The 27,070-nt window shown below is 42.5% G+C and overlaps 1 protein-coding gene across 3 annotated transcripts in view; it reads left to right on the top strand.

The window, feature by feature from the left end:
• Window positions 1–510: 510 nt before the first annotated feature.
• The window catches only part of CABCOCO1 (ciliary associated calcium binding coiled-coil 1), a 59,692-nt gene continuing 33,132 nt past the window's right edge, over window positions 511–27,070 (top strand). Inside the window, exons 1-5 of one of the 3 annotated variants that reach the window (XM_077930549.1) lie at window positions 511–657; window positions 16,800–16,900; window positions 17,474–17,643; window positions 19,504–19,648; window positions 26,510–26,582. In XM_077930549.1, coding sequence (XP_077786675.1) covers window positions 16,830–16,900; window positions 17,474–17,643; window positions 19,504–19,648; window positions 26,510–26,582 — 459 coding nt within the window. In that variant the 5' untranslated portion in view covers window positions 511–657; window positions 16,800–16,829. Of the gene's footprint in view, window positions 704–748; window positions 1,017–16,799; window positions 16,901–17,473; window positions 17,644–19,503; window positions 19,649–26,509; window positions 26,583–27,070 lie in introns of those variants that run through there. The other 2 variants (XM_028729358.2, XM_028729357.2) reach the window with 2 other exon arrangements.

The raw sequence follows: 27,070 nt of genomic DNA, 5'->3' as shown, positions 1-27,070 counted from the left end.
GCTGCAGTGGCTGCTCCTCCTGCGAGCAGTGAGTGGAGCGCAGCCGCAGCGGCGGCGGGGGGCGCGCGCGCTAGGGCGCAAGGCTGGCGGTGGCGGCGGGGAGCCCGGCGGAGGAAGGAACTTGTCCCTTCCCTCTGGACTCGCGCCCCCCGCAGATGTTGCGCCCGGTGCGACTGGCACCCCTGGCACCCCCCACGCTACGCCACTACTTCCACGGCACACTAGGCAACGTCCGGCGGCACACTAGTGTGCCGCGGAACACCGGTTGGGAAACACTGGCCTAGACAACACAAAACACTGTTGCTGTATATAGGTTGTATTTTATTTGTCCCCCCCCCCCTTATATTTTGGAAATGTACATCCAGTGGTTTTTTTCCTTTAAATTTTTTTGGGGCCCCCAAGAGAGTGGGGCCCTAAGCTATAGCTTGTTTAGCTTATACGTAAATCCGGCACTGCCCCACCTAGAAACGTGGCTGCCCCTTTATGACGAGGGAGGCCGGCTATAGGATGGGCGCTGCTGTTGTCACCTGTGAACGGGAGCGCAAAAACATCCGGAGTGCGCCACGTTGGGGAAAGGCAGGTTGAAGCAGCCCACGTCTAAACCCACCACCAAGGGGTTGCGCCCCAACTTCGGATCAGATTCTTCCCCGGGTCGGAGTGAGTTCGCTTTCCCCTTCTCGAAACGGACGCGTAGCCCCAAGAGGTAAAGGGAAAAGACCCAGTTGGAGGAGGAGGAAGGAGAAGTAGAAGGGGCTCCGTCGCCCTCGGAACCCGGCGCGCTCCGCTTGGAACGCGGCCGGCCTGGAGGAGGAGGAGGAGGAGGAGGAGGGCGGGACGGAGACATGTCGGGCTCGGCCCGCCCCTCGCACCCCAAGGGGCATCCCGGCTCGTCGCCTAGGTCTCACCATGTCCCCTCCCGCAAGATTTCCACGGGCAGCGCCGACATGCTCAGGGCAGTCGTTATGGCAGCCAAGAAAAACAAGGCGAAGGAGAAAGAGAAGGGAGCCAGCCGGCAGGTAGGAAGAGGCGAGCCAGCAAATAAAAAGCCTGCCTCTCCGCCCCAGGGCCCCGGCCTGGCCCCTTACGCGAGCCCCGCCGCCGCCCTGAGGCCTCGCCAGCCTTCGCTCAGCCGCCCTCCTTGGTTCATTCCTCCACCCCAGTCTGGCTTTCCCCCCCTTTTCCCACCTAAGGGTGAAATGCTCTGTTCTCCCCATTCCCTAAAATATTCTCAACCCTTCCAGTGTATTGAGGGGCTGTGGGAAGGCTCAAATCCTTATATTTAGTCTAATGGTCAGTAGTAGTAGTAGTAGTAGTTGTTATTTTATTTTTATTATTTATACCCCACCACTCTGGACGGCTTCCAACACTTACGGCTCTAATTAATAATAATTTTATTAGTGTTGTTCCAAAGGGTGGTCATATGTTACATTTGCCTTTTGAAATAATAACATTTCAAATTATTGTTTTATTTATTTATTATTTATTGAATTTATATACCTGCCGCTCTATACCCGGTGGTCTCAGGGCGGTTAAGACAGAACAAAATCAAAATATAAAACCACTGTGTGTGTGTGTGTGTCTATATGTCTGTCTATATATATAGTCAAAATGCAAACAAGAACCCAATGACTACAAAATTGTTTTGTAGAAATATATTGTAGAACTGTAGAGTTTCAAGGGGTCCTGAGGGTCATCTAGGCCAACCCGCTGCAACACAGGAAACAAAGCTAAAGCACTGATGGCCATCCAACCTCTGCTTAAAAACCTCCGAGGAAGGAGAGTCCACAAGCTCCCAAGGGAGACCATTCCACTGTTGAACAGCTCTTGCAGTCGGAAAGTTTTTCCCCAAATGTTTAGTCAGCATCTTCTTTCTTGTAACTTGGAAGTCATTGGTTCGAGTCCCACCCTCCAGAGCAGGAGAAAACATAGCATACACATATACATTATAACTGTTATTATTATCACCCTTAAAATTGCACATATCAGGGCACATTAAAAATAAAAGAAGAGCCTGCTGGATCAGGCCAGTGACCCACCTAGTCCAGCATCTTGTTCTCGCAGTTGTCACACAGATGTCCGTGGGAGCAGAATCGAAGCACAAGACCGCTATCCCCTCCTGTGGCTTCCAGCAATTGGTATTCAAAAGCATTACCACCTCCAACCATGGGGCAAAGCCATCATGGCTAGTAGCCATTGATTAAAGCTAAGGGTATTGTTAGACTACAGTCATGCACACTTACCTGGGAGTAAGTCCTACAGAGCTCAGTGGGACTTCCATACAGCGCATGTGTAAAAATCCTTGCACCTGTGTTATGACTCTGTCTGTCTCTTCAGCATCCAGCCCACTTTCTTCTGTTTTGCTTACAGTGCAGTCCTATGCATGCCTACTCCGAAGTAAGTCCCACTAAGTTCATTGGGGCTTACTCCCTTGTAAGTGTGCATAGCACTGCAGTCTTAGGTGCATATAACATGTAAATGAGCCTTTTGTTCATTGTGGGATGCTATGTTCTGTGTTTTTCGTTATATAAATGAATATTTCTTAAAGCATAAAAGGAATTTTAAAAAACCCAGAATGCAAATACAATAATTTCAGCAAAATATCTAGAACAGCAGGGTAAAAACGGCATGATTTGAAACTCCCTCAGATGGCAAAAAACTACAAGAATAAGAAAGGCCTTTGCCTGTCACTGAAAAGATCTTGAAGTAAATAGTTGTTATTTCCCACCTGCCTTACCTGAGATGGCAGAGGTACCCCGAAGATGACCTGAGTACATGGGCAGATTGGTGAGGAATAATAGTGGTTAGCATTCATATGGCCCTTCAGAGTTGTGGCTTGTCCTGCTGCTGCTAAAGGAGCCCTGCTAGCAAAAGAATGGCAACCAAGATTCAGATGTGATTCACATTGTGACATATCTGATGACAGTGGCATCAGCTATGTCATAAGGGGATATAGCTCCATTATGACATAACTGATGACATAGCTCTCTTTCAGTCTTCCACACTGTTATTTCCTTCACTGTACTACCTCTCTACTACTCTTCACAAACATGAGAAAACCTTTTCATTTTCACCAAGATGTGCCTCTCTGGATTCCGGTAGGGAAACCATAAGTTTTGTCAGTATATACATGTTTGCATTAGCACTGGTGTACATAGTGGTTTTTAGATTAAAACAAATTGCCATGCTTTTCTCCCACCTTGTTAATTTCCCTGAACTTCAGAGGCAATGGAATAGAGAAAAGGAAATTCGCATCTACAAAATTGCTAATGATTTCCCTATCTCTTATTAATTTTATGAGAGGCCAGGGGATGGGAACAGTAAAGAAAATGGCTGTGTGGCAGATGTCTTCTGCAATAGTAAAAGAGGAGGAATCTGGGGTCCATCCTATACCAGTTAGTTGTGATCAAAGAGATTTACATAGACAAAGACTGAAAATGTGACAAAGCCACTCCCAAATTGGAATGATTCTGTGGGGGGAGATGGTGTTCTGAGAATTAAACATTCCCTCCAGATAGAAAGCATTTGTATACAGGTGATGCAAAAATGCAGAAAGATTGAATGTAGTTATAAATACATATTGCTAGGTGTCCATAAAAACTGATGCAAGCACATTTAGTATTGCATCTTCATGTTTTATGCGTCCATACCAAGAATGGGAAAGAAACTCGAAAGCGCTTCAAGCGGATCATGTGAAATGAGTGAAAAGGGCAGAGTTAGCATGGTGGAAGTGTTGGAAGTAAGCTTTAATTGTTAAGAAGAAGGAGAAGAAGAACAGAAGTTGTGGAGTGCCAACCTAGTTGCTAAAAATAGTGTACATGCAATGCCAAAGAGCTTTAGCTAAACATGTGTCAAATGCGGAAGTTCCCAGACTCATACCTTGGGATAACTTCCTGAAAACATGGAGAAGTTCTTCCAATCAGCTTAGAGACAATAGCAACCTAAAAGGACAGGTGATCTAACTTGGTATAAGCAACTTCCTATGGTCCTGTAGATTGGTAATTGACATGTTTTAATGGTATAAATGCCAAGAGACTTATGCTGCTTTTTAAACCTTTTGACCAGCCAGTCACTTTAATGATCACTCTGTTCTGTTTTTAATTGTGTTTATATTTTATAGTATACATAATGTACACCACCCTGATATTTTATGAGAGGGTGGTATATAAATACTTTTATAAATAAATAAATAAAAGACACAAACTTTTTTTTAAAAAAACAACACCAAAACCCTTGATGTCAGTGTTTTGAAGCAAAGCTTTCTGTTTGGGCCATGACTTGGAAATCTGACAGCCTGATCCTATGCATGTTAATTTTGGTGTTTGAGACAGTTCAGTAGGGTTTTACTCTTAAATAAGCATGTGTAGGACTGAAGACTGAGTAAAGCTGGCTTGCTTTTTAATATAATTTATTTGGCAGTGTACAAAAATCAGGAAGAAAACAGGCAGTGTCCAAAGACTTACAATCTGAAGTTAGACAAAGCACATTGGGGAGAAAACCAAAATTCCAACCAAAATCTTAAGGGAAAAGGCTCATTTAGCCCAGAAAGGAATTATTCCGCGTCGACACTTTAAAGATATATCACTCAGACCATTGATTGCATCTAAAAGACAGAACAAGATGAACAAGGCCATTCCACCAGAAGCCGACATCTGCCCTACTCCCGTGGAAGAACCCAGTAGATGGGAGAAACCGCAGCCAGCTACCCGGGAAATCACGCAAGAAAAATCCAAGCTCCCAAACCATGCGACTGTAGCATCAAATAACAGCCTCGCCCTTGACACAATAGACTGGACAGTCCCAGAAGAAGAAGATCTGCTGAGTAACTTTACCAAGCTACCAGATAAAGAACAAATAAACATACTCAGTAAATTGACGAAACTACAGGCCAGATTGACCGAAATTCACCAACAAGGTCAACAAAATGCAGTAGAAACAATACACAATCAAACTTTACACTTACCAGCCTTCTCCCCAAAATGCATAGTCAAAAAGAGAGCTACTAATGGAACTTTCAAATGTATAGATGCAGAGCTTCAAATCCAGCCTCCTTTAGAATATGAAATGGCAAGGAAAAATTCCAGCAACGAGACCACAAATTCCTGGCTGAGATATCAAATACTAGCTCCAAATGAAATAGGTACCCCTTATTTAAGTACTACAAAGGACTCTAACATTGCCGAACAAAAGATGACCCCCAACAGACCTGACACACTGAGCTCAACACCAAATGAGGCCAAAGAAATGGAAGTAGAGACTGAAAACAGTCCTACTGTCCATAACAGTCCACCAACCACAGAAATTTCTCAGGAACAAGGAACAGCTAAGGAAGAAAATCAAGAAAGGGAGGAAATTTTAATTTCCCGCACTTTAAAAAAGAGTCTAAAAGATCCACCATTATGTTCCCCACCGAAAGCAGCGACAAATGGCTGTATCTGCATAAGACAAAATCCCTCGCTGGACTCAATAACAGAACTAGAATGACTAAATGCTGTCAACCAGCCACCAACTCAAAAACGGATCCTACGCTTGCTGTCCTGGAATATTGCAGGGTGGGGAAACAAAGACGGAGACCCAGACCTAATGAACTTCTTTAAAGATTTTGAATTAATACTTCTACAAGAAACATGGTCAACTAGAGATATTAAAATCAATGGATTCACCTCCTATACGAAACCCGCACTGAAAACAAACACGAAGGGCCGGCCGAAAGCAGGGTTCTGTTGTATGATCAAAGACAACTTAGGGTTTGAAATCAAGCAGCTAGAAAAATGCTTACCACTTGCACAAGCTCTACTTTTAACCCAAAAAGACGATACTTTGCTACTTGTAAATGTCTATATCCCCCCAACTAAAAACAACAGCAGCAGTGAAAATTGGTCACAACTAACCTTTTATATAGAAAATTTGACCGATAAATACCCAAACGCCTCACTGATAATAGCAGGTGATTTTAATGCCAGAGTGGGAACCAACAATGAACAACTATGTAGCAAACTAAATTGGAATACCGATAATGATATCGCACATGCCCTGAAAATAGGACGATTCTCTAGAGATAGGGTTGTAAACAACGAAGGCCTACGCCTACTTGAATTATGTAACAACTTTAATTTGCAGATTGTGAACGGTTCAACAAAAGGCGATAGAAGCGGGGAGTTTACATACTTCTCCCCCCGAGGATGCAGTGTCATCGACTATATTCTTGTCCCTTATAATATTATAAATTCGATCATGGACCTCAAAATTGGAACGCGTACTGAAAGCGACCATCAGCCATTATCGTTGTCTATTAACTTAAAGGTCGAAACCAAAACAACCAAGTACAGTATCATAGAACCTTCTCAATACAAACAAATGACCCAATTAAAATGGTCCCAGGAAATGAGTGCAGCAGTGGGGCAAAAACTTACAGCCAACCTGAGAAAACAAATATTATCCAACTTAAACACCACTAATTCCCACAGTGATATTCCGAAAATTTATAATGAAATCTTCCAAATGTTCGTAGAGCTTAGTACTCCACCTAAAGTTTGGGTACTTAAACATAGCGCTAGCCCTTGGTTTGATGATGAATGTTTCCAGCTAAAAAGAAAACTGCGCCAAATATTTAAAAATAATCGCACTAAACTAGAGCCCTCTTATCTTGATGAAAAAAGAAAATATCATTACATTCTGGCCGAAAAGAAACAGAAATATGCAACCCAAAAATGGCTACAATTATTCGACTCAATTCAGAGTAAAAACAACAAAGCGTTCTGGAACCTAGTGTACGGAGGATTGAAAGCCGAAAATCAACTAACTCTACCACCAATTGCAGAATCCAAATGGTCCCAATACTTTACATCTGTATTTAACAATCTACACAGTGAACCTAAAGGAAATGAGACCACTAAAAATAAAATCAATAAACTCCAGGAGTGGCCAAGGGTAGAAGAAGAGGAAATTAGAGAGATAGTTAAAAATTTCAAATCGGGGAAATCTCCTGGGCCAGACGGTCTACCAATAGAATTATTCAAGACCTATATAGATTGGTGGGCAGAACCCTTAGCTCAATTGTTTACTCTCATAGATAAACATGGGATCATACCTGAGATATGGCTAAGATCAATAATTATCCCAATCTTTAAAAATGGCGACCCAAAAGAACCAAGGAATTATAGACCGATAAGCCTACTATCAGTGATAGGGAAAATCTACGCTAAGCACCTCTTATCTAAACTCCTTACCTGGATGAAAAACCTAAATTTACCAGGGAAAGAACAAATAGGTTTTTCCAAAGGTTGCTCTACATTAGACCACTGCCTTATACTTATGCATTTGGTTGAAAAATACAGATCCCAAAGGCAATCTAAGATATATGCTGCTTTTGTGGACTTTCGTGGTGCATTCGACTCAATTGACCGCCCAAAGCTGTGGAGGAAACTCGCAGAATTAAAAATTGATCAGCGTTTATTGATTTTAATACAAAATCTATACTCTTCCAATACCTGTCAAGTCAAACTTAACACCAAAGGTCACCTTTCATCAGACATCCCAAACTCGAAAGGGGTAAAACAAGGGTGTATTCTTGCCCCCTTTCTATTTAATTTATTTTTATCAGACTTGCCAGATCACCTTCAAAAAATAGAATCACATGCCCCTAAACTTAATCAGAAACCAGTCCCTCTCTTATTATACGCAGACGATGCTGTCCTACTATCATTAACGAGCGTGGGTCTGAAACGTCTTATATCTTCTCTGATCCTTTACTGTGAATGTAACAAACTCTCTATAAATTATGAGAAGACAAAAATTTTGGTCTTCTCGAATGGTTGGAAATTAGAGAAATGGAAAATAAGAGGGCAAGAAATCCAACAAGTGAAAATCTATAGGTATCTGGGAATCTTATTCCAGAGCAATTTAGGGTGGGCAAATCATCGCACAAATGCCATAAAACAGGCAAAGTGCACCTCATCAGCAGTTGCCCGTTTTTACTATCAGAAAGGTAATCAATTTATTCCTGCGGCCAATCAGATATTTCAAACAAAAGTGCAATCCCAGATATTCTATGGAATCCCGCTATGGGTCCAAGCATATAACAGTGATTTAAAAAAGATTCACTCCAGCTTTCTGAGGCGTATTCTTGGACTCCCAGCTGTGATCAAATATGAAACAATGTGTGCAGAAATAGGCATACACACAATGGAATATTGGGCCTGGTCCACCTCAATAAAGTACTGGTTACGCTGCCATTTTCGCTGCCCTCCATCAAGTCTGCTCGCTGATTTGCTCAAAGACTCCTATAAATCAAGATGGTATCAGTACCTCGAAAAAAAGATTGAATCTTTAGGCATCGAGCTGGAGCCCCTGTACAATTCTAATGAGCAATACATTTTCCATAATATCCTAACTAGACTAAAGGATGTCGAGAGACAAAATATTATGGCAGCTGTAAACAAAATTTGCTCCCCCATATTCTATGATTTAAATATCTTAGATAGCAGAGCCAATTATGTCACTAAATTAATAATCCCAGCCCAACGTAGGGCTTTTATGCTGGCCCGTTTGAATGTTTTTCCCTCAGCATTTGTCAGGGGAAGATATCAAAACATTCCCAGAAACAAGAGATTCTGCAGATGTTCTATGAATGTCCCGGACACTGTAGAGCATATTCTCTTTCATTGCCCATTGTACAGTACGCTCCGTCAACGCGTGCTGTCCCCTCTTTTGGGTGGTCTGGAACCCCAGCAAGGTGAATGTGTGGGATTCTGCCTATCCGACGTTGACCAAAGGGTAACGGCGGGGGTAGCCGAGTTTTTGGTAGCAGTCCTCCAAGGAGCAGGTTAACAAGGAAAACCACTGATTTTATATGTATATATATAAATATGTATGTAGCCAACTGCTGCCTTTCTATATATATTTTAAGGCTTTTATATGCTATTTTCTCTTTTATGGTTTTATTTGCATAATGCCTAATAAAGGTTTGATAAGTAAGTAAGTAAGAAAACCAAAAAGGGAAGGAAGGTCAGTCAGGAGAAGCCTGTGTGAATCAAATGTATGAAGGAAGAGCTTTAATTCAGAAAGTAGACTGGCATGAGATGTAAAGGAAATCACTTTTCTATTGCTGCTGGTAGCTGGGATTAAACCAGAAAGATGTATGTGTGTGAGATAGATTTTAATAGTCTGTGTTTTATCTAGAAGTTCAGTTACACCTCTCACTAATGATTTTTTTAATAAAAAAATTACCGTATTTTTTGCACCATAGGACGCACTTTTTCCCTCCTAAAAAGCAAGGGAAAATGTGTGTCCGTCCTATGGAGCGAATGCAGGGGGGAGGCAGGCGGGAAAAGCCCCCAAGCTCCGTGTGCTCTTGCGGGCTTTTCCACAGGAGGGAGAAGGGACTGACTGGCCGCATCAGTCCCTTCTCCCACCTCCCAGAAAAGCCAGGAGAAGCCGCGATCTCTTTAAAGGGGTTGCGCGGCTTCTGCGGGCTTTTGGGAGAGGTGAGGGAATCCCCCCACCTCCCAGTAAAGCCAGGAAAGCCCTGCACAGCGTCTCCCGGCAAGGAGAGGCTGCACGGGGCTAAAGGGGAAGCCAAAACAGTGAGTGGGATCCATCCCGCTCGCTGCCTTGGCTTCTTCCATAGCTGTGCGCAACCCCTCCGGCAAGGAGAGGCTGCACGGGGCTGTGGCTTTTTCAGCCCTGCGCAGCGTCTCCCGGCAAGGAGAGGTTGCGCGGGGCTAAAGAGGAAGCCAAAACAGCGAGCGGGATCCATCCTGCTCACTGCCTTGGCTTGTGCCATAGCCGAGCACAACCCCTCCGGCAGGGAGAGGTTGTGCGCAGCCTGTACGCTGCTCTTTGGGGCTGGGGGGGGGAGTTTTTTTTTCTTGATTTCCCCCCCTAAAAACTGGGTGCGCCCTATGGTCCGGTGCGCCCTATGGTGCGAAAAATACGGTAATTAAATTTGTATGCCACCCATTATTTGTAGATCTTGGGGAGGCTCACAACATAAAAATACAATGGAAAAATATTGCATCTAGTAGTACAGGTATGGCATTTTTATTCTGCCAGGCTTTCAGTTAATTTTAATTCATAGCTGCCTGTGGCATGAATTTGTTGGTTTGTTTTAATGCTCTCTGGTTTTATAACTTTTTAAACTGGCACTTTAATGAGGACCAAAGTGTGGTATAGAAATTATTTTATGAATAAATGGATTAGTACATATGGGAAAGAGTTAAGAATCTGATTTTTCGTGATATCCGAACCTTGGCTTCTGATTTGTTACCCCCCAGGAAAAGTAAGCCAAGAACAAACCTTTGTTACTACTTACGGTTTATTGGGAGAGAAATGAATCACAAGCTAGGATTTGAACATTAAAACAAAACAAACTCTGACTTGTTTTCTGGCAGTGTGGCAGAAGCAGAGAAGTAGTAAGGCACCAGCTTGCTGCCCATTCACATTAAACCATAGTTTTTAACTATGGTTTGAACAGACCAATGGTTGTGAGATGGTGAAGTGCATTAATTCAGATTGTGTAAGAATTAAAATTGTAATTCATTGGAGTATGGTCAGGTAAAGATTGGGCTTGCATTTCCTTGCATTCAAATGCTCTCTTTTGTCAAAGATGGGAAAGATGGGTCCATTTATCCTTACCTGGGTTTCCATCATTTTGGGAACAGTGTTGTAGAAAAGGGTCAGTTGCATTTACAGGTCAATATCCAGATGTGGCATCCCACTTGTGCAGCAGACTTCCTCTTCCAGGACTTCCCCTTTCTCCTCTCCCTGCAGCTCCCTCCTGTGTACCCCCAAAATCAGCTCTAGGGGGTTTGGGGATCCCTTGGAAACAGGTTGGGGCCATGGGTGGGCTGCAAGGGGCAGGAGGAAAAGGACCACTGTGTCTGCTGGTGCAACATTGGATCTCACCCATAATACTAAGATTGGCTCTGTCTATAGACATCTGTACACTTAAAAACTGGGGCAAAATCTTTACCATATTTTCTTTCCTTCTGAGATGGATTTGCTTTTTCTTTTTTATGAAACACAGTATTTTTCAAAAGATGGCTTCAGAAAATCACCTCAAAGTAGGAAAGCAGTATTGTGACTGTACCTAAATGACATTTCTATTTTTCCTGGATTTTTTTTTCTCTTCCAGAAGATTTGTGATATGCCCATTATACCTATGTTCTCTCTTAACAGTGTGCAATCCCATGTCTCTATCTTGAATTGTTCTAGTACTAGCCTGTAAGTACCTTTACTCTGTGCCCCTCTCAAAATTGTCTCTTTGTGTGCAAGTTCTCTCTGGCCTCTTCAAACAGCTGTCATTTCTCCCCCTCCCCTGTATGCTCATTGTCAAGTTTTACCCTATTGCCACTTTGATGACTAGAAATATTTACACCATCATCCCTAAAGGATGAATTGTCCTGAACCCAATGTTCCACAGCTCCTGTCAGCTTTCCCCCAGAAATAGGTTTAAAAGCTGCTCTGCGGCCTTTTTGATGTTAAGCACCAATAGTCTGCTTAACGAGCAGAGTCAAGGAAGCTATAAAAGGCAAGAAGTTTTCATTTAAAAAGTGGGAGTTTTGTTGAAATGGGGGAAATAAAAAGGAGTGCATACTTTGGCAACAAGGCAAGGGAAAAAGAACTTGGGGAGTTTGTTGCTGAAAACATTAAGACAAAATTAAATAGTCTAAATATATCAGAATCCAGAAACCAGCCCTGGAGGCGCTTGAATTGTTAAATGACCTACGTACAAAAGGATGACTGAAGAAGGATTGGTAGATTTTCATAGAGCCCTGCCGAAGATACTACTTTGAAAACTAAGTCAAATAAAGGCGACAAGTTTAATTATCTGAGGTAATCAACAAATAAAAAATTAATGCATGGCTGGGTCCGCATGGGTTAGGAATAAGAGTTCTTAAAAGTGAAATTTCTGATACTTTAAGAATATGTATTTTATTAATACTTATATCCTGCTTTATAGTCTCAAAAGGCAATCAAAGTGACCTACGAAAGATTCAAGCCTGCTACTAGGACAAGAGAGCACATGGTTAATCTGATTTTAAGCTGTATTTCAGTCAATTGCTGAATTTTATGTTTTAATGTATTTATGTTTTGATGTTAGCTGCCCTGAGCCCAGTTATGGCTGTGGAGGGTGGGATATAAATAAAATTTATTACAGTGGTGCCTCGCAAGACAAAATTAATCCGTTCCGCGAGTCTCTTCGTCTTGCGGTTTTTTCGCCTTGCGAAGCACGGCTATTAGCAGCTTAGCGGCTATTAACGGCTTAGCGGCTTTAAGAAAAAGGAAACGAACTCGCAAGAACTCGCAAGAACTCGCAAGACGTTTCGTCTTGCGAAGCAAGCCCATAGGGAAATTCGTCTTGCGGAACGACTCAAAAAACGGAAAACCCTTTCGTCTAGCGAGTTTTTCGTCTTGCAAGGCATTCGTCTTGCGGGGCACCACTGTATTATTATTATTATTATTAGCCCTTTGGTGCCAGAATTATTCAGGAGGTATTTCCTACCCTCATCCCTGGTTGCACTTCTGATGTCCTCCCTGGATCTCACTCAGACCATGATGGAGAGAATCTTCCTTTGTTGCCTGTTGGCAGTTGCCAAGCAACAGTTCCTATTGAGATCTTTGAGACAAAGGAATGAGACTGAGGAGCTGGGTCTTGTCCAGGTGATGATGGAGGCAGGCATGATGGAGGCAAGTGTTTCCTTGATAACAGTTGGCAGGCAACAGCTTACAGTAGGCAAGGGAGTGGGTCTAAGCAGCTGGGTCTCGCTCATCTCACAGTAGAGCTAAGTCTTTGTGAGTAGTTGCCACACAGCAGCTCCCACTGTGTGTTCTGAGGCAAGGGAGTGTGGATGAGTGGTTCTACTTTACTCAGTCCTTGATTGATCTTTGCACTGAAATTGGCCTTCATGTTGGAGGATTTGAATGCTGCTAATCTTATACCAGTTTTTAAGAAGAGGTCTTGAATCCTACTGTCTGTTCCAGGTAAATTGATGGGAAGCAGAATTAAACATATGAAATAACAAGCTCTGCTGAGGAAAAATCAATGTGGCTTCTGAAAAAAGAAGTTCTGTCTTACCAACCCCTAGGAGTTCTTTAGAAGTGTCAACAAACACAAAAATATGGGTGTAGGCATTATATAGTTGAGTTTCCACAAAGCTTTTGGCAAAGGTCCTCATCAAAGGCTCTTGAGTAAACTTAGCTGCCGTGGATTGGTAACTGGTTAAAGAACAGGAAGCAGAGATTAGGAGTATGCAGACATTTCTCACAATGAAGTGGAGTAAGAAGTGAGGTTTGTTGCTATTGGATATAAAATGCTGGCTTTTATAGGAACTAAGTCTTCCCCAGCAGAACCTCACATTGCTTTCTACCAATTTGCCGAGGGATATTAGGTTAATTGTAGCTGCTGCTTCAGAAGTTGCTGCCAGATGATACTAAAACCTCAGAAGTCCAAAATATGGCAGCAATTTCTCCCAATACAGCGATTGCTTATGAACATATCCCCAATGAGACAATTGGGAATCTCTAAGTAAGGAAGATCCCAGTTCACACATTTCAGTGTTGCGGGCAAACCACTGCAGTTGATAAACCAGCAGTAAAACTATGGAACCCTCTGCCACAGAAAGCAACGATGATCCAACAGGCCATTATGTTCTTATACATGTACAGCCGAAGCAAGGGGGCAGGGGGACTTTTCACTTCTTGTTGGTAATAAGATATGAATTGGTAAATAGTGGTATTTGGTGTTCGGTACAAGTAAACAGGTGCACATTTCTTAAATTGCTAATAATTCCTATAGTTCTACAGTGTGATTTACAAGCCGTGGTTTATTTTCCCTTTCCTTTTTTTTTAATTGCTTTTAACTATTAAGCCCTGGTGGGGTCAGGGAGGGGGCTCCCTCCTTGCATTGACTTTGTCTTCTAGGACAGTGTTTCCCAAACTTTTTTGGGCAACGGCACACCTGTTTACTGAAAAAAAATCTCGCGGCACACCACCATTAAAGCCCCGCCCCGTGACGTCAGCGCGCAGCGTCACGCCGGGAGGGACGCACGAAAGCTATCCTATGTAAATACGGATTTAGCCTCGGTTTGCTCTGGCTTTGAAGCTAAAGGTTAAAGGGGGGGGGGCAGAGAGACGTGTAGACCCGTTTGCTTAGAAGTAGGTCCCCAGTGTTTCCCCATGGGGTCCCAAGGAAGAGCGGCGCCACCCGATTGGATTTCCTAAACTCCCGCCCTGAGCGCTGGAGTTCCGCGTAACCCAAATTAAACCCGGTTGCTTACACTCTGTCCAGGAGGACGCACAATCCCCGCTTGACGGATGGGTCTGTTCCAAGGCTGGCTCCGCTGGCAAAGCCGGCTTGCTGGACGCCTCTTGGCAGGGAGAGAAGCGGACGGACGAGTTTTAAGAGGCTCTCCGTCGCTCCAGAAGAAGGCAGGGCGAAGATTTCAAGGGGCATCGCTCCGGCTGCTCCCTCTCCCGGCGCGCAGGAGCGATGCCTCTCTCTGGCTCTCCCTCCGCGCAGGCTGAGGGAGGGAGGGAGGGGCGCGTGTGACCCGTCTCTGCTGGGAGACCAAACCCAGCGAGGCAGAGTCGCGCGGAGGCGCCCAGGCAGCGCTGCCGGCTGCGAGGAGGAGCGCCAGGCAGCAGCAGGAGGCGCGGCCTCTCCTCGCCGCCGCCGCCCCGCCTCTCGCCGCCGACTCGCCCGCCTCCCTCCAGGCATCTCGCGGCACACCCGCCGATGTCTCACGGCACACTCCTGTGCCGCGGAACACCGGTTGGGAAACACTGTTCTAGGACATGACTTCTATTTTGAGTGGGATTGTAAATCAACATGGCTATTTTTGGTGTGCTTCCTTGCTTAAGAAATAGAACAGCTCAAAAATAGATGCTATTGCACTCTACCTGCCTGGTGATAGCATGGATAATTTGAGACTTTCAGAAATTAATGTATATTTAGAAACAGTGAGTCTGTGTGCTGTTAGACTATGTCAGTTATGTGCAGGACGAGTTTGGGGTCTAAGGCACTGGCTAGCTTCTCTACCAGTGAATGTTATGTAAACCCTCCCCCCAAAGCCTGATATGGTATCTGGTACATAAAGATTGTCCAGCTACAGAAGTACTTACTCATCCCCAGCCATTGCTTTCTTTTGAAAGGCAGTCTGCTTCCTCCATGGGAAGACATTTGCTTGTGCAGTGGAACTTCCTCTTCCTCTCCTCCTCATGCCCCGCATCTGTTCTGGGGGTTCCCCCTCCTTGAGCAGATTTTGGAGGGGCGTAGAGAGTGGAAGTTCCACCATGGAAGCAGACGTCTTTGCACTAATGGGGTGATTCCATTGGAGACAACCAATTATCTTGATCATTGATGCCTGTTTTCCTTTATAGCTCGAGCCTGGGGGCCAAATGTGGTCATCCAGGCCACTCTATCCACTCCTCAGGACTTTGCCCAAGCCAATTCCCAGGCCACTCCCCCCTTTTTTTATTCATTTATTAAATTTATATACCGCCCTTCATCAAAAGATCATTAGCCATGCTCCATACCCTCCTTGAGTGCTTTTATGTGTCAGGGATGTGCTGTTGAACTGTGATAATCTCTCTTGCATGCCTTCATGGAGGTTATAGAAATGTGTTTGGGTGCAGAAATGTTTGCATGCTGGAATGTTGGAATTGCATTATGTTGCTCTACCACTCTTACCTTGGCCCAACCAATTTTTTGTTTCTGGCCACACCTACTTCTCTCTGACCCTATCACAGACACCTGATCTAGGGTTGCCAAAGCTCCAGGTCTAGCCTGAAGTCTCCAGGTTTGCTCGGCCCCCGCATCTCCAAGTGGGCAAGAGTGCCTTTAATAAATAAAGATTTCAAGCTTCAGCCTGACAGGAGTTCATTGCAAATTATAGCATAGACAGTCAGGGTGGGGAGGGGCTGTCCCCTCCCCTTTCTCAATTAAGCTCCATCTTCAGGACCTACCCCCATGACATCATCAGGGGCCGCCCCCTAGGTCTCCGGTTAGGCCCCTGATATCACAGGGTCTCTTGATCTGTCAACCCTAATGTGCTCCTCTGCAGGTTTCGCACAGGAAAATGCTGGCCTAGGGCTGAAAAGGGTTCCTCCTTTGCTTAATCAATATCTATATAATCAAATTTGGGTGATGCATTTTGAAACTAGGCAAAATATTTCAATGGTTTTTTTCAAGAAGGAAAAAAAAGAAGTTGGAGGGGGGGGAGATAAGAGGAGACACCTTATAGGAATTGGATAGGTCAGGCATCTCCAACCTGTGGCCCTCCAGATGTTTTGGCCTACAACTCCCATGATCCCTAGCTAACAGGACCAGTGGTCAGGGATGATGGGAATTGTAATCCAAAACATCTGGAGGACCGAAGGTTGGGGGTGCCTGGGATAGGTTATTATTTCAGTAAGTGAAAGAAGCTTCAGGGACGTTCAGCATTTGTTGTCTATTTTCATTACCGTCTTGGTGAAGTCCCTGAAAGGGTGGTCTGTGGTGAACCTCTTGTGGTTCTTGGACCATAGTTAAATAACCTCTGGGTTAAGAGTTTCATTCAAATTTAACTTGTTATCTAGTATGAACTTGAATTTCTGCTTTGCAATGTTGCGTTCTCTGAGAAGTATTTCATTTACAATGTAAGACAAATTAATTTCCACTTATCTGTCTGTTCCCAAATCAGCTAAGTTAGCATTGGCAGCTGCCATTGTTTCTTTTTATGCATTGATGAAGAGAGATCCTTGAGATAAATAAGTTGTGTGTGTGGCTGCTATTGTAATGTAATGTAATTTGCTTTCTACAGGATGAGGATGCTGTTAAAGAAGAAGAGGCAATGGCTTGGAAATTGCTTTCCCTTACGCAGATTAATATTCTGTTGGAACAAGATATAGCAGGAGTTCAAAGGTAAGTCTGTTGAACTTACCCATAAGTATAGATTTTGTTCTTATTTTTATTCTCTGTTGAGTTAATGGGTTGAACAGCTTATACCAGTTTTTGCCAGATTCTTTCCAAAGGATAGAGCAATGGAATCCTATACTGATTTAGGATCTTTTGACTAGTAGTTATCCACACACTCATGCTTTCTTGTGTTTGATTGCCATTGTAAGGGAATTTATCTTGTGTTACTCCACTTGTGGGTTTATTTAAAGTGACTACATAATCAAAGTGAGTTAATTACATTTATTAATTTATGCCCTGTCTTTCCAAAGCTCTGGATAGCTGACAACATGAAAATGTTATCGTAATTAATTAACGCTTATTTGCACTAAATTAGGCCTGAGCTCATGATACAGTGCTTACAGTGAGGAATCACATGATAATGGTTTTCTATCAGGTCAACAGGATTTACGCAGATTACTAAAGTCTGGTTAACCTGCTCTTTTAAAAGGAGGGTATGGGAAGCAAGATTGTTGTAGCTACATGTCCTAGCTTGGTCTTAATGCTCCAGTTTTGGATAATCACAATTTTTAATTGCAGTTATATGGAAATGTTCCTAAATATGAAAGAACCTTTGACGTCTTTGAAACAAGCTGTATTACTGGATTATTATGTCTCTGGATTTTGGTGGGCTAAAGCATTAGAGTTCACACCTGTGCAACTTGGAGGACTCCTGACTCTCTTAAATATGCTGATGAATAACATTGAGAGTAAGTTTTGTTGTATTTTGCATTTTGGGTTTCCCGTTTGAGCATTTTAATAAATTAATTTACTTTTTGTTAGAAGTAGTTGTTTTCTCAACCCTGTTTTGTTTTTGAGCAAGAATGAGTTGCAAAAGCATGATTTTTGAGCATCCCAAGTTTCAGCAGGTTGTAAGTTTATTTTTGATACAACTCACTAGCCATTGTTATTTTGCTTAGTAAATTGAAAAGATGCATGGAAGCCAGAAATTGCAGAGTTAAAGGCAGTGACATACTGTGTAGGCCTGACCATGGTTTCATGTTGTTTGAAGCCTTCTGCACACCTTCTCACTAATCAAATACAGTTGATATATTTTGTAATTAATTTATTTGAAAGGATCTGAAAATAGAATTAATTTACTTTATATATAAACCAGATAACGACCATGATCATCATATTGTAAACTTGCTGCACTTTTAGACTTGTGTGTGTGTGTGGCTGCGCCCCTACTTGCTCCACTCACCAACTCCCTTGTCAGTCTGTTAACATTAACCCCTGGAGCTTCCCCTTCCCTCCTCATTCACCCTCCCAACCCAATTTCTGAAGTCACCGCTTTGCACACGTTTTCGCTTTCACCCGTGTCCATGTGTTCCTGCTTTTGTGTAATCCACCTTGAGCACAAACCATTCCCATGATGACCTTCTGCATCTTCCTCATGCCACACAGTGCAACTACCAAGCACCCTTTCCACGTTCTGCCCAGTTATGAAGCCACCATCCTCTCCTATCCTTCAGACCCTTTCATGTCCCAGGTTTCAAGTTCAACCCTATTTCCATGCCACCTACTCCCTACTTTTTTTGGAACCTCCTTTGCACCCTTATTTTCACCTTTACTCCCTTTTTTCCTCCACCAGTCTTCTTATTTTTCTCAACTCTCTTCTGCACACAGATTATCCCCCATTTCCATACCTTCTCCTTTCATTCTGAACACCCCTCCTTGCACATACCATGATTACCTTTTCCCCCTTTTCCCTACCACCTCCTTCATTTTTTTCAACTTCCCTTTGCACACAGAAACACCCCCACCCCACATTTCTTTGCTTCCTCCTTTCTCCTTTTCTATAGCCACCTTTGTGCATAAAGACTAACCTTGACATGGGAGTATTTGAAAGCCAAAGCTTTGCAGATCTGTTTGCAATATGAAGCAGTTCTCTGAAAAAGAGCTTGACATTCTTTTCAGTAGACTCAGTCCAAAGGTACGATCTGCTCTTTTGTGGGAATATTTTCCCAGTTGGTTCTTCCTGGTGTTCTTCCAGAGGTGGCTGCCTCATAATTGCTTTTCTGAATCAACCACCTTGTTTACATTAACAGGGAATTCCATGCTATTTGGGGCTGGCATAGTTATTTATTTATTTTAAGAAGTATATGACCTCCATCAAAGACTATGCTCTGGGATAGCAGTATTGTTCACTGTCTTTGGTAGTTTGAACAAGAGTGCATTCTTACAGGGCAATTCACTCATCCCCACTTTAATATCCTGAAGAAAATGGCCATTATCTGATTTTGCCTTGGTTATTTTTTTGCCTTCTCTTAGTTCAGTATCTAATTCATCTCTTGAACACCAATCAAGTGAATTTAGGAGTGATTATGCCTGGAGAATTGCTTGTGCAATTTATTTCTTAATGTGGCAAATACATTGAGCTTTGAAAGCCATGAGATCCGGGTGAAATCTAGCTGAATTATCTAGTTGTTTGTATGTAAAAGATTTGCGACATAATGTCTTTCCAGCTAATAACTAGTTGTCAGATCTTATTTTCCACACTTGATTTAAAACCTTCAAAGTGTTAAAAATGAGGGTGGGTTGTATGTGTTTTCTGGTATGCATTGCAGCTCAGCATATGACACTGGAAGATAACATCCAAGAACTCAGAAATGCAATGGCTGGAATTGGGCGACGTAATTCGGAGAAAAGCGGTGGCTTTGAGTTCTTCACAGTAGACCAAGCCAAAGCCATAATCAATTATTTGAAGATCAGGTATTTATCTTACATGTTCATTGTTAAGAAGCACTCTGTGATGCACCTTACCAAATGCACGCAGTGTTCAGATGTCATAGATGCCTCTTATGAATAAGTATAGCTTCTTATGGATAAGAGAAGCAGAGTGGTATTGGATTAGGACTTAGAAGACCAGGGTTCAAATAGCCGCTCAACCATGTAGTTCAGTGAGCAACCTTGGGCCAGTTAGTCTCGCAGTACAACCTACCTCACAGGGTTGTCGCGGCATAACCTACACCACAGGATTGTTGTGTTGATAAAATGGGGGGCGCCATCCATGTCACCTTCAGCGCCTTAGAGGAAAGGTGGGATATAAAAGAAATGTAGTAGTAATAATATTAATTTATAATAATAAGCCCACACACACCACAGCAGCTAATAAACCATGTTTTGGGTTACTTGTGTGACATACATCTGTATTTTCTGAGGGTCCTGATAGGTATCATACATCCATTAAAATATAAAACCAAGTTAAATGGGAAAAAGAGGTCCTTTTAAAAATAAAAACTAATTTACTTCAACATATCAAATTCACAGGATAACAAAATATGATATGGGTGCATATAACAGTGACAAAAAAGCACAAAGTCAAGGAGGTCTTGATGGGAAGAACCTCACATACAATTTCTCTCTGATATTTATATCCTTACTCACATTGATCAGTAGCAATGTCCAATTTTAAGAAATGTCTTGAATCATGGTGAGCTGTCTGAAGCTCAGTTTTGGCATCTACATTTCAGCATTTCCCAGATGATGTGTTCCCACTACAGTTCAAAACAAAATGCTTGACTTTAGGTCAGACATGAGTTCCCTGCCTGTGAACCCCAATATAAATGTTTGAAGCTTCAACAATATCTCCACTGTATGTTCAACTTGCCACGCTAGTAAGCAGTATTAACAATACTAGTTTGACCCAGGTTCCTTCAAAGTCTTTCTTTGCTCTTCCAGAGATAGGAATAAAGTTGGTGAACAAATATCTAACCACACTGGCAGATACTGGTTAGAAAATACTGAGCTAAGAGGAAATACAGTAACTACCTGAAGAGGGCAGAGTGGAGAAAGTAAAAAACTACAAGTTAGCTCTATCAAGGTTACTATTACAGTGAATATAACACTTCCCCCCCCCCCCCAATATTTTTGTGTGATAATAGACAGCAATCTCACCAGAAGGCAAAAGTCAATAAACAAGCTATTTGTAAAGTTCATCTTAAACTAAATGAAATATATTAAGAGACTTCTGGGATCGCCTTCTAGTTAATACCTCTTATGCATATTCTTGCCACAGTTTCTGGCCAACAAAACATGGGGGGACTTTTAAATTCAGTCTATGTTTAAGGATGACAAAGAAGAAGAGACAGGGACAAGGAGACAAGAGTGTATACAGTTTTACTTACAGTTTTACTTATTTCGTGCATTGGATTAGGGATTAGGGATGCGGGTGGCGCTGTGGGTAAAACCTCGGCGCCTAGGACTTGCTGATCGCATGGTCGGCGGTTCGAATCCCCGCGGTGGGGTGCGCTCCCGTCGTTCGGTCCCAGCGCCTGCCAACCTAGCAGTTCGAAAGCACCCCTGGGTGCAAGTAGATAAATAGGGACTGCTTACCAGCGGGAAGGTAAACAGCATTCCGTGTGCTGCGCTGGCTCGCCAGATGCAGCTTGTCACGCTGGCCACGTGACCCGGAAGTGTCTGCGGACAGCGCTGGCTCCCGGCCTATAGAGTGAGATGGGCGCACAACCCTAGAGTCTGTCAAGGGCAGGGGTACGGGCAGGGGTACCTTTACCTTTACCTTTTTACCCAACCTTTGTAGTAGTAAACTGCCCTGAATGAACTCTGAGCTTCTGGAAGGTTCACAACTAAACAGTAAAGATTGGGACTCAGATAGTGGCATTAATTCTTATAGTACAAGCAGTGGCAGCATCAGATTTTTTTTTTCTTTGGAAGAGCACAGAAGGGGCAAAGTATATTTCTAGGTGGGAGAGTGGTGTAATCTTAATCAGTTTCTGACATTTTTGTTGTTACATTTTTGTTGTTACACTTTGTTCAGATTATTACATTTTTGATTCTTTGTTTTCTTTTATTGTTACATTTGCACTTTTTGTTAAAAAAACAATAACATATGTTAATCATCAGGTTGTTTTTTTAATTGATAGGCTTTTTAATTATATTTGCATGTGTCTTAAATTAATATTTTCAGGTGGGGGGGGTGTCCCTTTTTATTTTTTACTTAACTGCCCACTTGGGGTTGCAGTCCTCTTTTGTGAAATCAAATGTCATTAACAGTTTCAATTAACAAAGTGTTCAGTTTCTCCCAAGAAGCATCTATTCAGAGGTATATTAGCATTGGTGCAGGGCAACTAATGCAAATATAAAAATAAATGTCTGGCTGGATCACAACTGTAATAGTCCCGCTCTATTCCACCTCGGTCAAACTGCAACTAGAGTGCTGTTTCTGGTTCTGGGCACCACTAAAAAGGATATTGACAAACTGGAATGTGTGCAGAGGAGGGCAACCAAGATGATACAGGATCTGGAAAGCAAATTTTATGAGGAATGGTTGATGGAATTATGTTTAGCCTGGTAAAGAGGAGACTGAGAGGGAAATACAATAGCCATCTTCAAATCTCTAAAGGGCTGTCACATGTAGGATGGAGCAACCTTGTTTTCTCCTGCTAGGACCCAAACCAATGACTTCAAGTTACGAGAAAGTAAATTCTGGCTAAATATCAGGATTAACCTTTTGATAGTAAGAGTTGTTCAACAATGGAACAGTGCCAGTGAGAGCCAGTGTGGTGTAGTGGTTAAGAGCGGTAGACTCGTAATCTGGGGAACCAGGTTCGCGTCTCCGCTCCTTCACATGCAGCTGCTGGGTTACCTTGGGCTAGTCACACTTCTTTGAAGTCTCTCAGCTCCACTCACCTCACAGAGGGTTTGTTGTGTGGGAGGAAGGGAAAGGAGAATGTTAGCCACTTTGAGACTCCTTCGGGTAGTGATAAAGCGGGATATCAAATCCAAACTCTTCTCTTCTTCTTCCCATGGTGGTGAACTCTCCTTCCTTGGAGGTTTTTAAGCAGAGGTTGGGTGGCCATCTGTCATGTTAAGATTCCTGCATTGCAGGGGGGTTGGACTAGATGATCCCCTGGGTCCCTTCCAACTCAACAGTTCTGTCATTCTCTGAAAGACAAATGCTCCCAGGAACGTCACATGCAAAGGCAACAACCTCTCCCAGGTATTTGGAGGTATGCTGCTTTTGAGCACGAAGCTTCCAATCAGCTGCCACATTTTATTTATATATAGGCCACCTTTTGCAGTTTCCTTCACACAAAGTGGCTCACAACCTGTTAAAGCACAATTTATGACATATTACAAGCCATAAAAAAATGGAAACATAACATGAAACATAATCACACATTGCCACAACAATACTGGCAAAATAAATGTGTTTGATGTAAACGGACATCGAAACTAGCAATTTGAAAAACAAACCAACAGAACATAAACGCCTAACATAAATATCAGGGTGAAAGCTGTCTGGAATTGTACAAGAACAATGAAACGGGGAACTGCGTACAACAGCAGACTTGATAGATGCATTTTTCCACTCAGGAAAACTGGTCAAGAGCTAATACCTGAGGGAGAAAAGGGGTGGACCATTCACAGCAGCTCTCTCACTTTGCATCCTTCCATTTGTTGCTTGCTTGCTGCTTGCTTGCTGGCCAAACTGCAGGAAAATTATCCCATATTCAAACAGTAGAATGTATCGTTTGACGTAATAAACCAGAAATGGAAGCTGAGGGAAGGCGGGGGGGGGGATTGAAAAATGAATGTTTAGTATCGACATGGAAATGTAAAATCAATAATAATAAAAAACACAAACTGCAGGCCAGTCCCTGATCTGGCTTGGGACTAGATGTCTCTTGAAAGACAGCATGCCTTCCTTCACTAGAAGTTGCATCTGGATCACCAGGGCAGTGGAGTAACACCAGTTCTGGGCCTGACATGGATGCTTTACTGGAGATTCCTGTACTGCAGGGGGTTGGACTAGATGACCCTCTGCCCCCTTCCAACTCTAGAATTCTGTGATTCTATTCCATCTCTGCAGCTCTATCAGTAAGGTGGCTATGACCTGTTTAAACCTTCCTGTTCCTTCTCATTGCATTTGTGCTCAGAAAGGTTAAAACAGGTCATATCCACCTTACTGTTAGAGCTGCAGAAGTGGCATAGAATCACAGAATTCCTGGTCTGGGGTCCATCATTTTAATTTCCTACAGTGGCCTGGCCTGCTTCTGCATTGGGGTAATAATGTGCTGTTAGAATGGAGTCCCTAATGCTGAACAGAATGTCAGAAATGAGTTGAAGGTCAACATTGGGTTCTGCCAGGACACTTAAGTCATCAACAGCTGCCAGGGATGCTGGATACAAAGGCTGTACTTCTGTATATATTTTCAGTGATGGAGCTAAGGTATTTTTCCTTCCTCAAAATGAGTATTTGGTGCTTCAGCTCTTAAAACCTTTTTTTTTTCCCCCTGGAGGAAGCTTTGTTATAAACATCTGAGAACTGTAATAAAAACAAGGAGAAATGCCTGAATATAGAGGCACAATCCACACAGAAGCTCTGATGATGCCTTCACGTCTGCTAAAAGATGACAGTGTTTTTCTTCCCCCCACCCTTTTTTCATCTTGTCTCCGGAGGCAGGCAAGCAAGCATCAACATATCTCTTGACATTTTCTTTCAGGAAACAGTTAAGCTGGGGAAATATGTTGGCATTAATCACTTTCAGATCCTTGCAAGGTGTCATAAAAAGCCCTACCCTGTAACTTCATTCACATGTGTAATCATTTGTCTTGTCGTGCCAAAAGTCTAACCCTCAGTAACGGCAGAAAGGAATGCCAAGTGTATTCCATTGTGTCCCTTAAATAAAAAAAGAAAGGAAAGGAAATTTTGTACTGTTTTGGAGGAGAAATATGTATGTTGTCCAAGCTACATAATTTGATAGAAATGTGGCTCAATGAAGCTCCTTGAGAACCAGGACAGTAATAATTTGGCCTACGCATACGCACTCCCCTCGCCTCCCTGAATCCAAAAGGGTGTATTCAGTTACACAAATGAGCATGTCTTCGGTCTGAGAGACATGGCCAAGGTATAAAGTATTTCTGTAGCGGTAATTTTCAAAAAACAAAAAACTAGGACCAGGAGTTCATGAGGGGTTTTAATATATAGACATGGAAGTTCTTGTTATAATAATAAATAAAACTTAATAAAAAATAAAGCAATTCTATCCTACCTTTACTCCAAGGAGATCAAGGTTGTGTTCATGACTGAACCATGTGTATGTGTGTATATATATAAAATCACAACATTCCTATGAGGAAAGGTTGTTTTCTGCTGCTCCAGAGAAGCGGACACGGAGCAATGGATCCAAACTACAAGAAAGAAGATTCCACCTAAACATTAGGAAGAACTTCCTGACAGTAAGAGCTGTTCGACAGTGGAATTTGCTGCCAAGGAGTGTGGTGGAGTCTCCTTCTATGGAGGTCTTTAAGCAGAGGCTTGTCAACCATATGTCAGGAGTGCTCTGATGGTGTTTCCTGCTTGGCAGGGGGTTGGACTCGATGGCCCTTGTGGTCTATTCCAACTCTATGATTCTATATTCTAAGACAGATTAGTGCTCATAGATGGTGATTGGTGCAATGACACCCAATGAACTTTCATGGCTGGGTGGGGATTTGAACTGAAGTCCCCAGTCCTAGCCTATCCACTGCATCCCCCTGGCTCTGTGATGTTCACAAAGGGCTTCTGTTTCTTTAGAACTCTGCTGTACGTTCCATTCTCTGACTTAGAAGGCTATTTCTAACTACACTGCAGTGTCCCTGATGCCCGCTATTGATAAGTTTGCCCATCAAACTTTTCTTTAAGTCGTGCTTAAGGAAAAGCATTCATAGGTGCCGTTGTGTTATATCATCCAGAGAGAGCAGTGATAAGGATTGCAGAAACGCACTGTGACTGCTGCTGACTGCATGGCTTCCATCAGTACGTCCAAGTGAGTCTTCTGGCCATGTATCTGCTGCAACTATTTTCGCACTCTCTGATGTCATAATGTTTTCATGTTGCTATGGCCATGAGTCACCTTTTCTTAGCATTGTGATCTCACCAGAATAAGTCCCCTACCCACAAACAGATGGGCTATAATAGAAAAAGACAATTTGTACCACTTGATCACCGAGAAAAACAGCAAGGACTAAAAAAAATTTAGTGTTTCAAGGCGAGGTATGTCTCTCAGCATCAGAATTAATTTAAAATAACACTTGTGCTAACATTCCAAATTTCAGTATATTGGTCCACATTGGAGACTATGACCTCTGATACATTCTTTGATCTCCTTGTTAGGTTTGTATAGAAGAATCTATCTAAATAAAGTTGGAAATATGTCCTATCTTGGGTTCTGATATTCACTGTTGTTGTTGTTGTTGTTGTTGTTGTTGTTGTTGTTGTTGTTTTACTTACGGAAGTGACCCAGAGCAACGTACAATACAGCATATACACTAAAGCCAATTACAAAAACCATAAGAAATCTATTTTTTTAAAACCCACACACATCTATACAAATCAAAGACAGAACCTGCCCCACAAAAATTTTGTAAATCAGGAATATGGTGGGACAATGGAAAAGTAAGAAAAAAAACCCAGATATACTTCCCAAAAATCTAGGTAGAAGAGTACAGTCTTGTTATGGCAATGTTTTCCTTGTGAATCAAAATGGCCCTAGTTTCCTCCCAAAATACTTTTTCTAAATGGATTCCCTACCCCCTGCATAATGAAGTGTCAATGTTCTTGTCTTCCAGCATATTCCAGCATTATACACTATATGAATTTCTTTTCTACACTCCCAGGGAAGAAATTGTGTTGGGAGATGAGGTAAGTAATTTGTATGACTGGAACTGATTAAGTGGGATGTTTTAATGCATGTTCGCTGGCATCTGTTTTCTATAGCTCAAAGCAACTTTGTGTCACAATAGCTCAAGTGTTAACAGCATAGAATTGCAGATGAAAGAATAAAAGAGAAATGCAGTAATGCCTGTCTCCTCAGAAATTTGAAATTTAGAAGACTAAATATGCCATTGTTGGCTAGACTTCTTGCTGTCTTGTCAATAATATCTTCATTGAAATCATTTATAAGGGAGATGTATGGAATTTTAGATACAGCTTATGGCTGAGGGCTGGTCTGTAGAGGTTTAAAGCTAATGTGTATGTGACTGTTTTCATTGATAAATCAGCATGTGGAAGAGGTTCAATAATAATAGTGGTTAATTTCTAATTCCTCACTATTCCTGATGTGCCACTCTTCCACTCTTGTCTGTCCATATGTCCATATCCCTTTCAGTTACCCACATCTGTTCACTTCA

Source organism: Podarcis muralis, chromosome 6 (assembly GCF_964188315.1).
Source record: "Podarcis muralis chromosome 6, rPodMur119.hap1.1, whole genome shotgun sequence".
Classification (NCBI taxonomy): Eukaryota; Metazoa; Chordata; class Lepidosauria; order Squamata; family Lacertidae; genus Podarcis; species Podarcis muralis.
The sequence above is the reverse complement of the archived record's forward strand: the minus strand, read 5'-3'. Positions and strand labels throughout refer to the sequence as shown.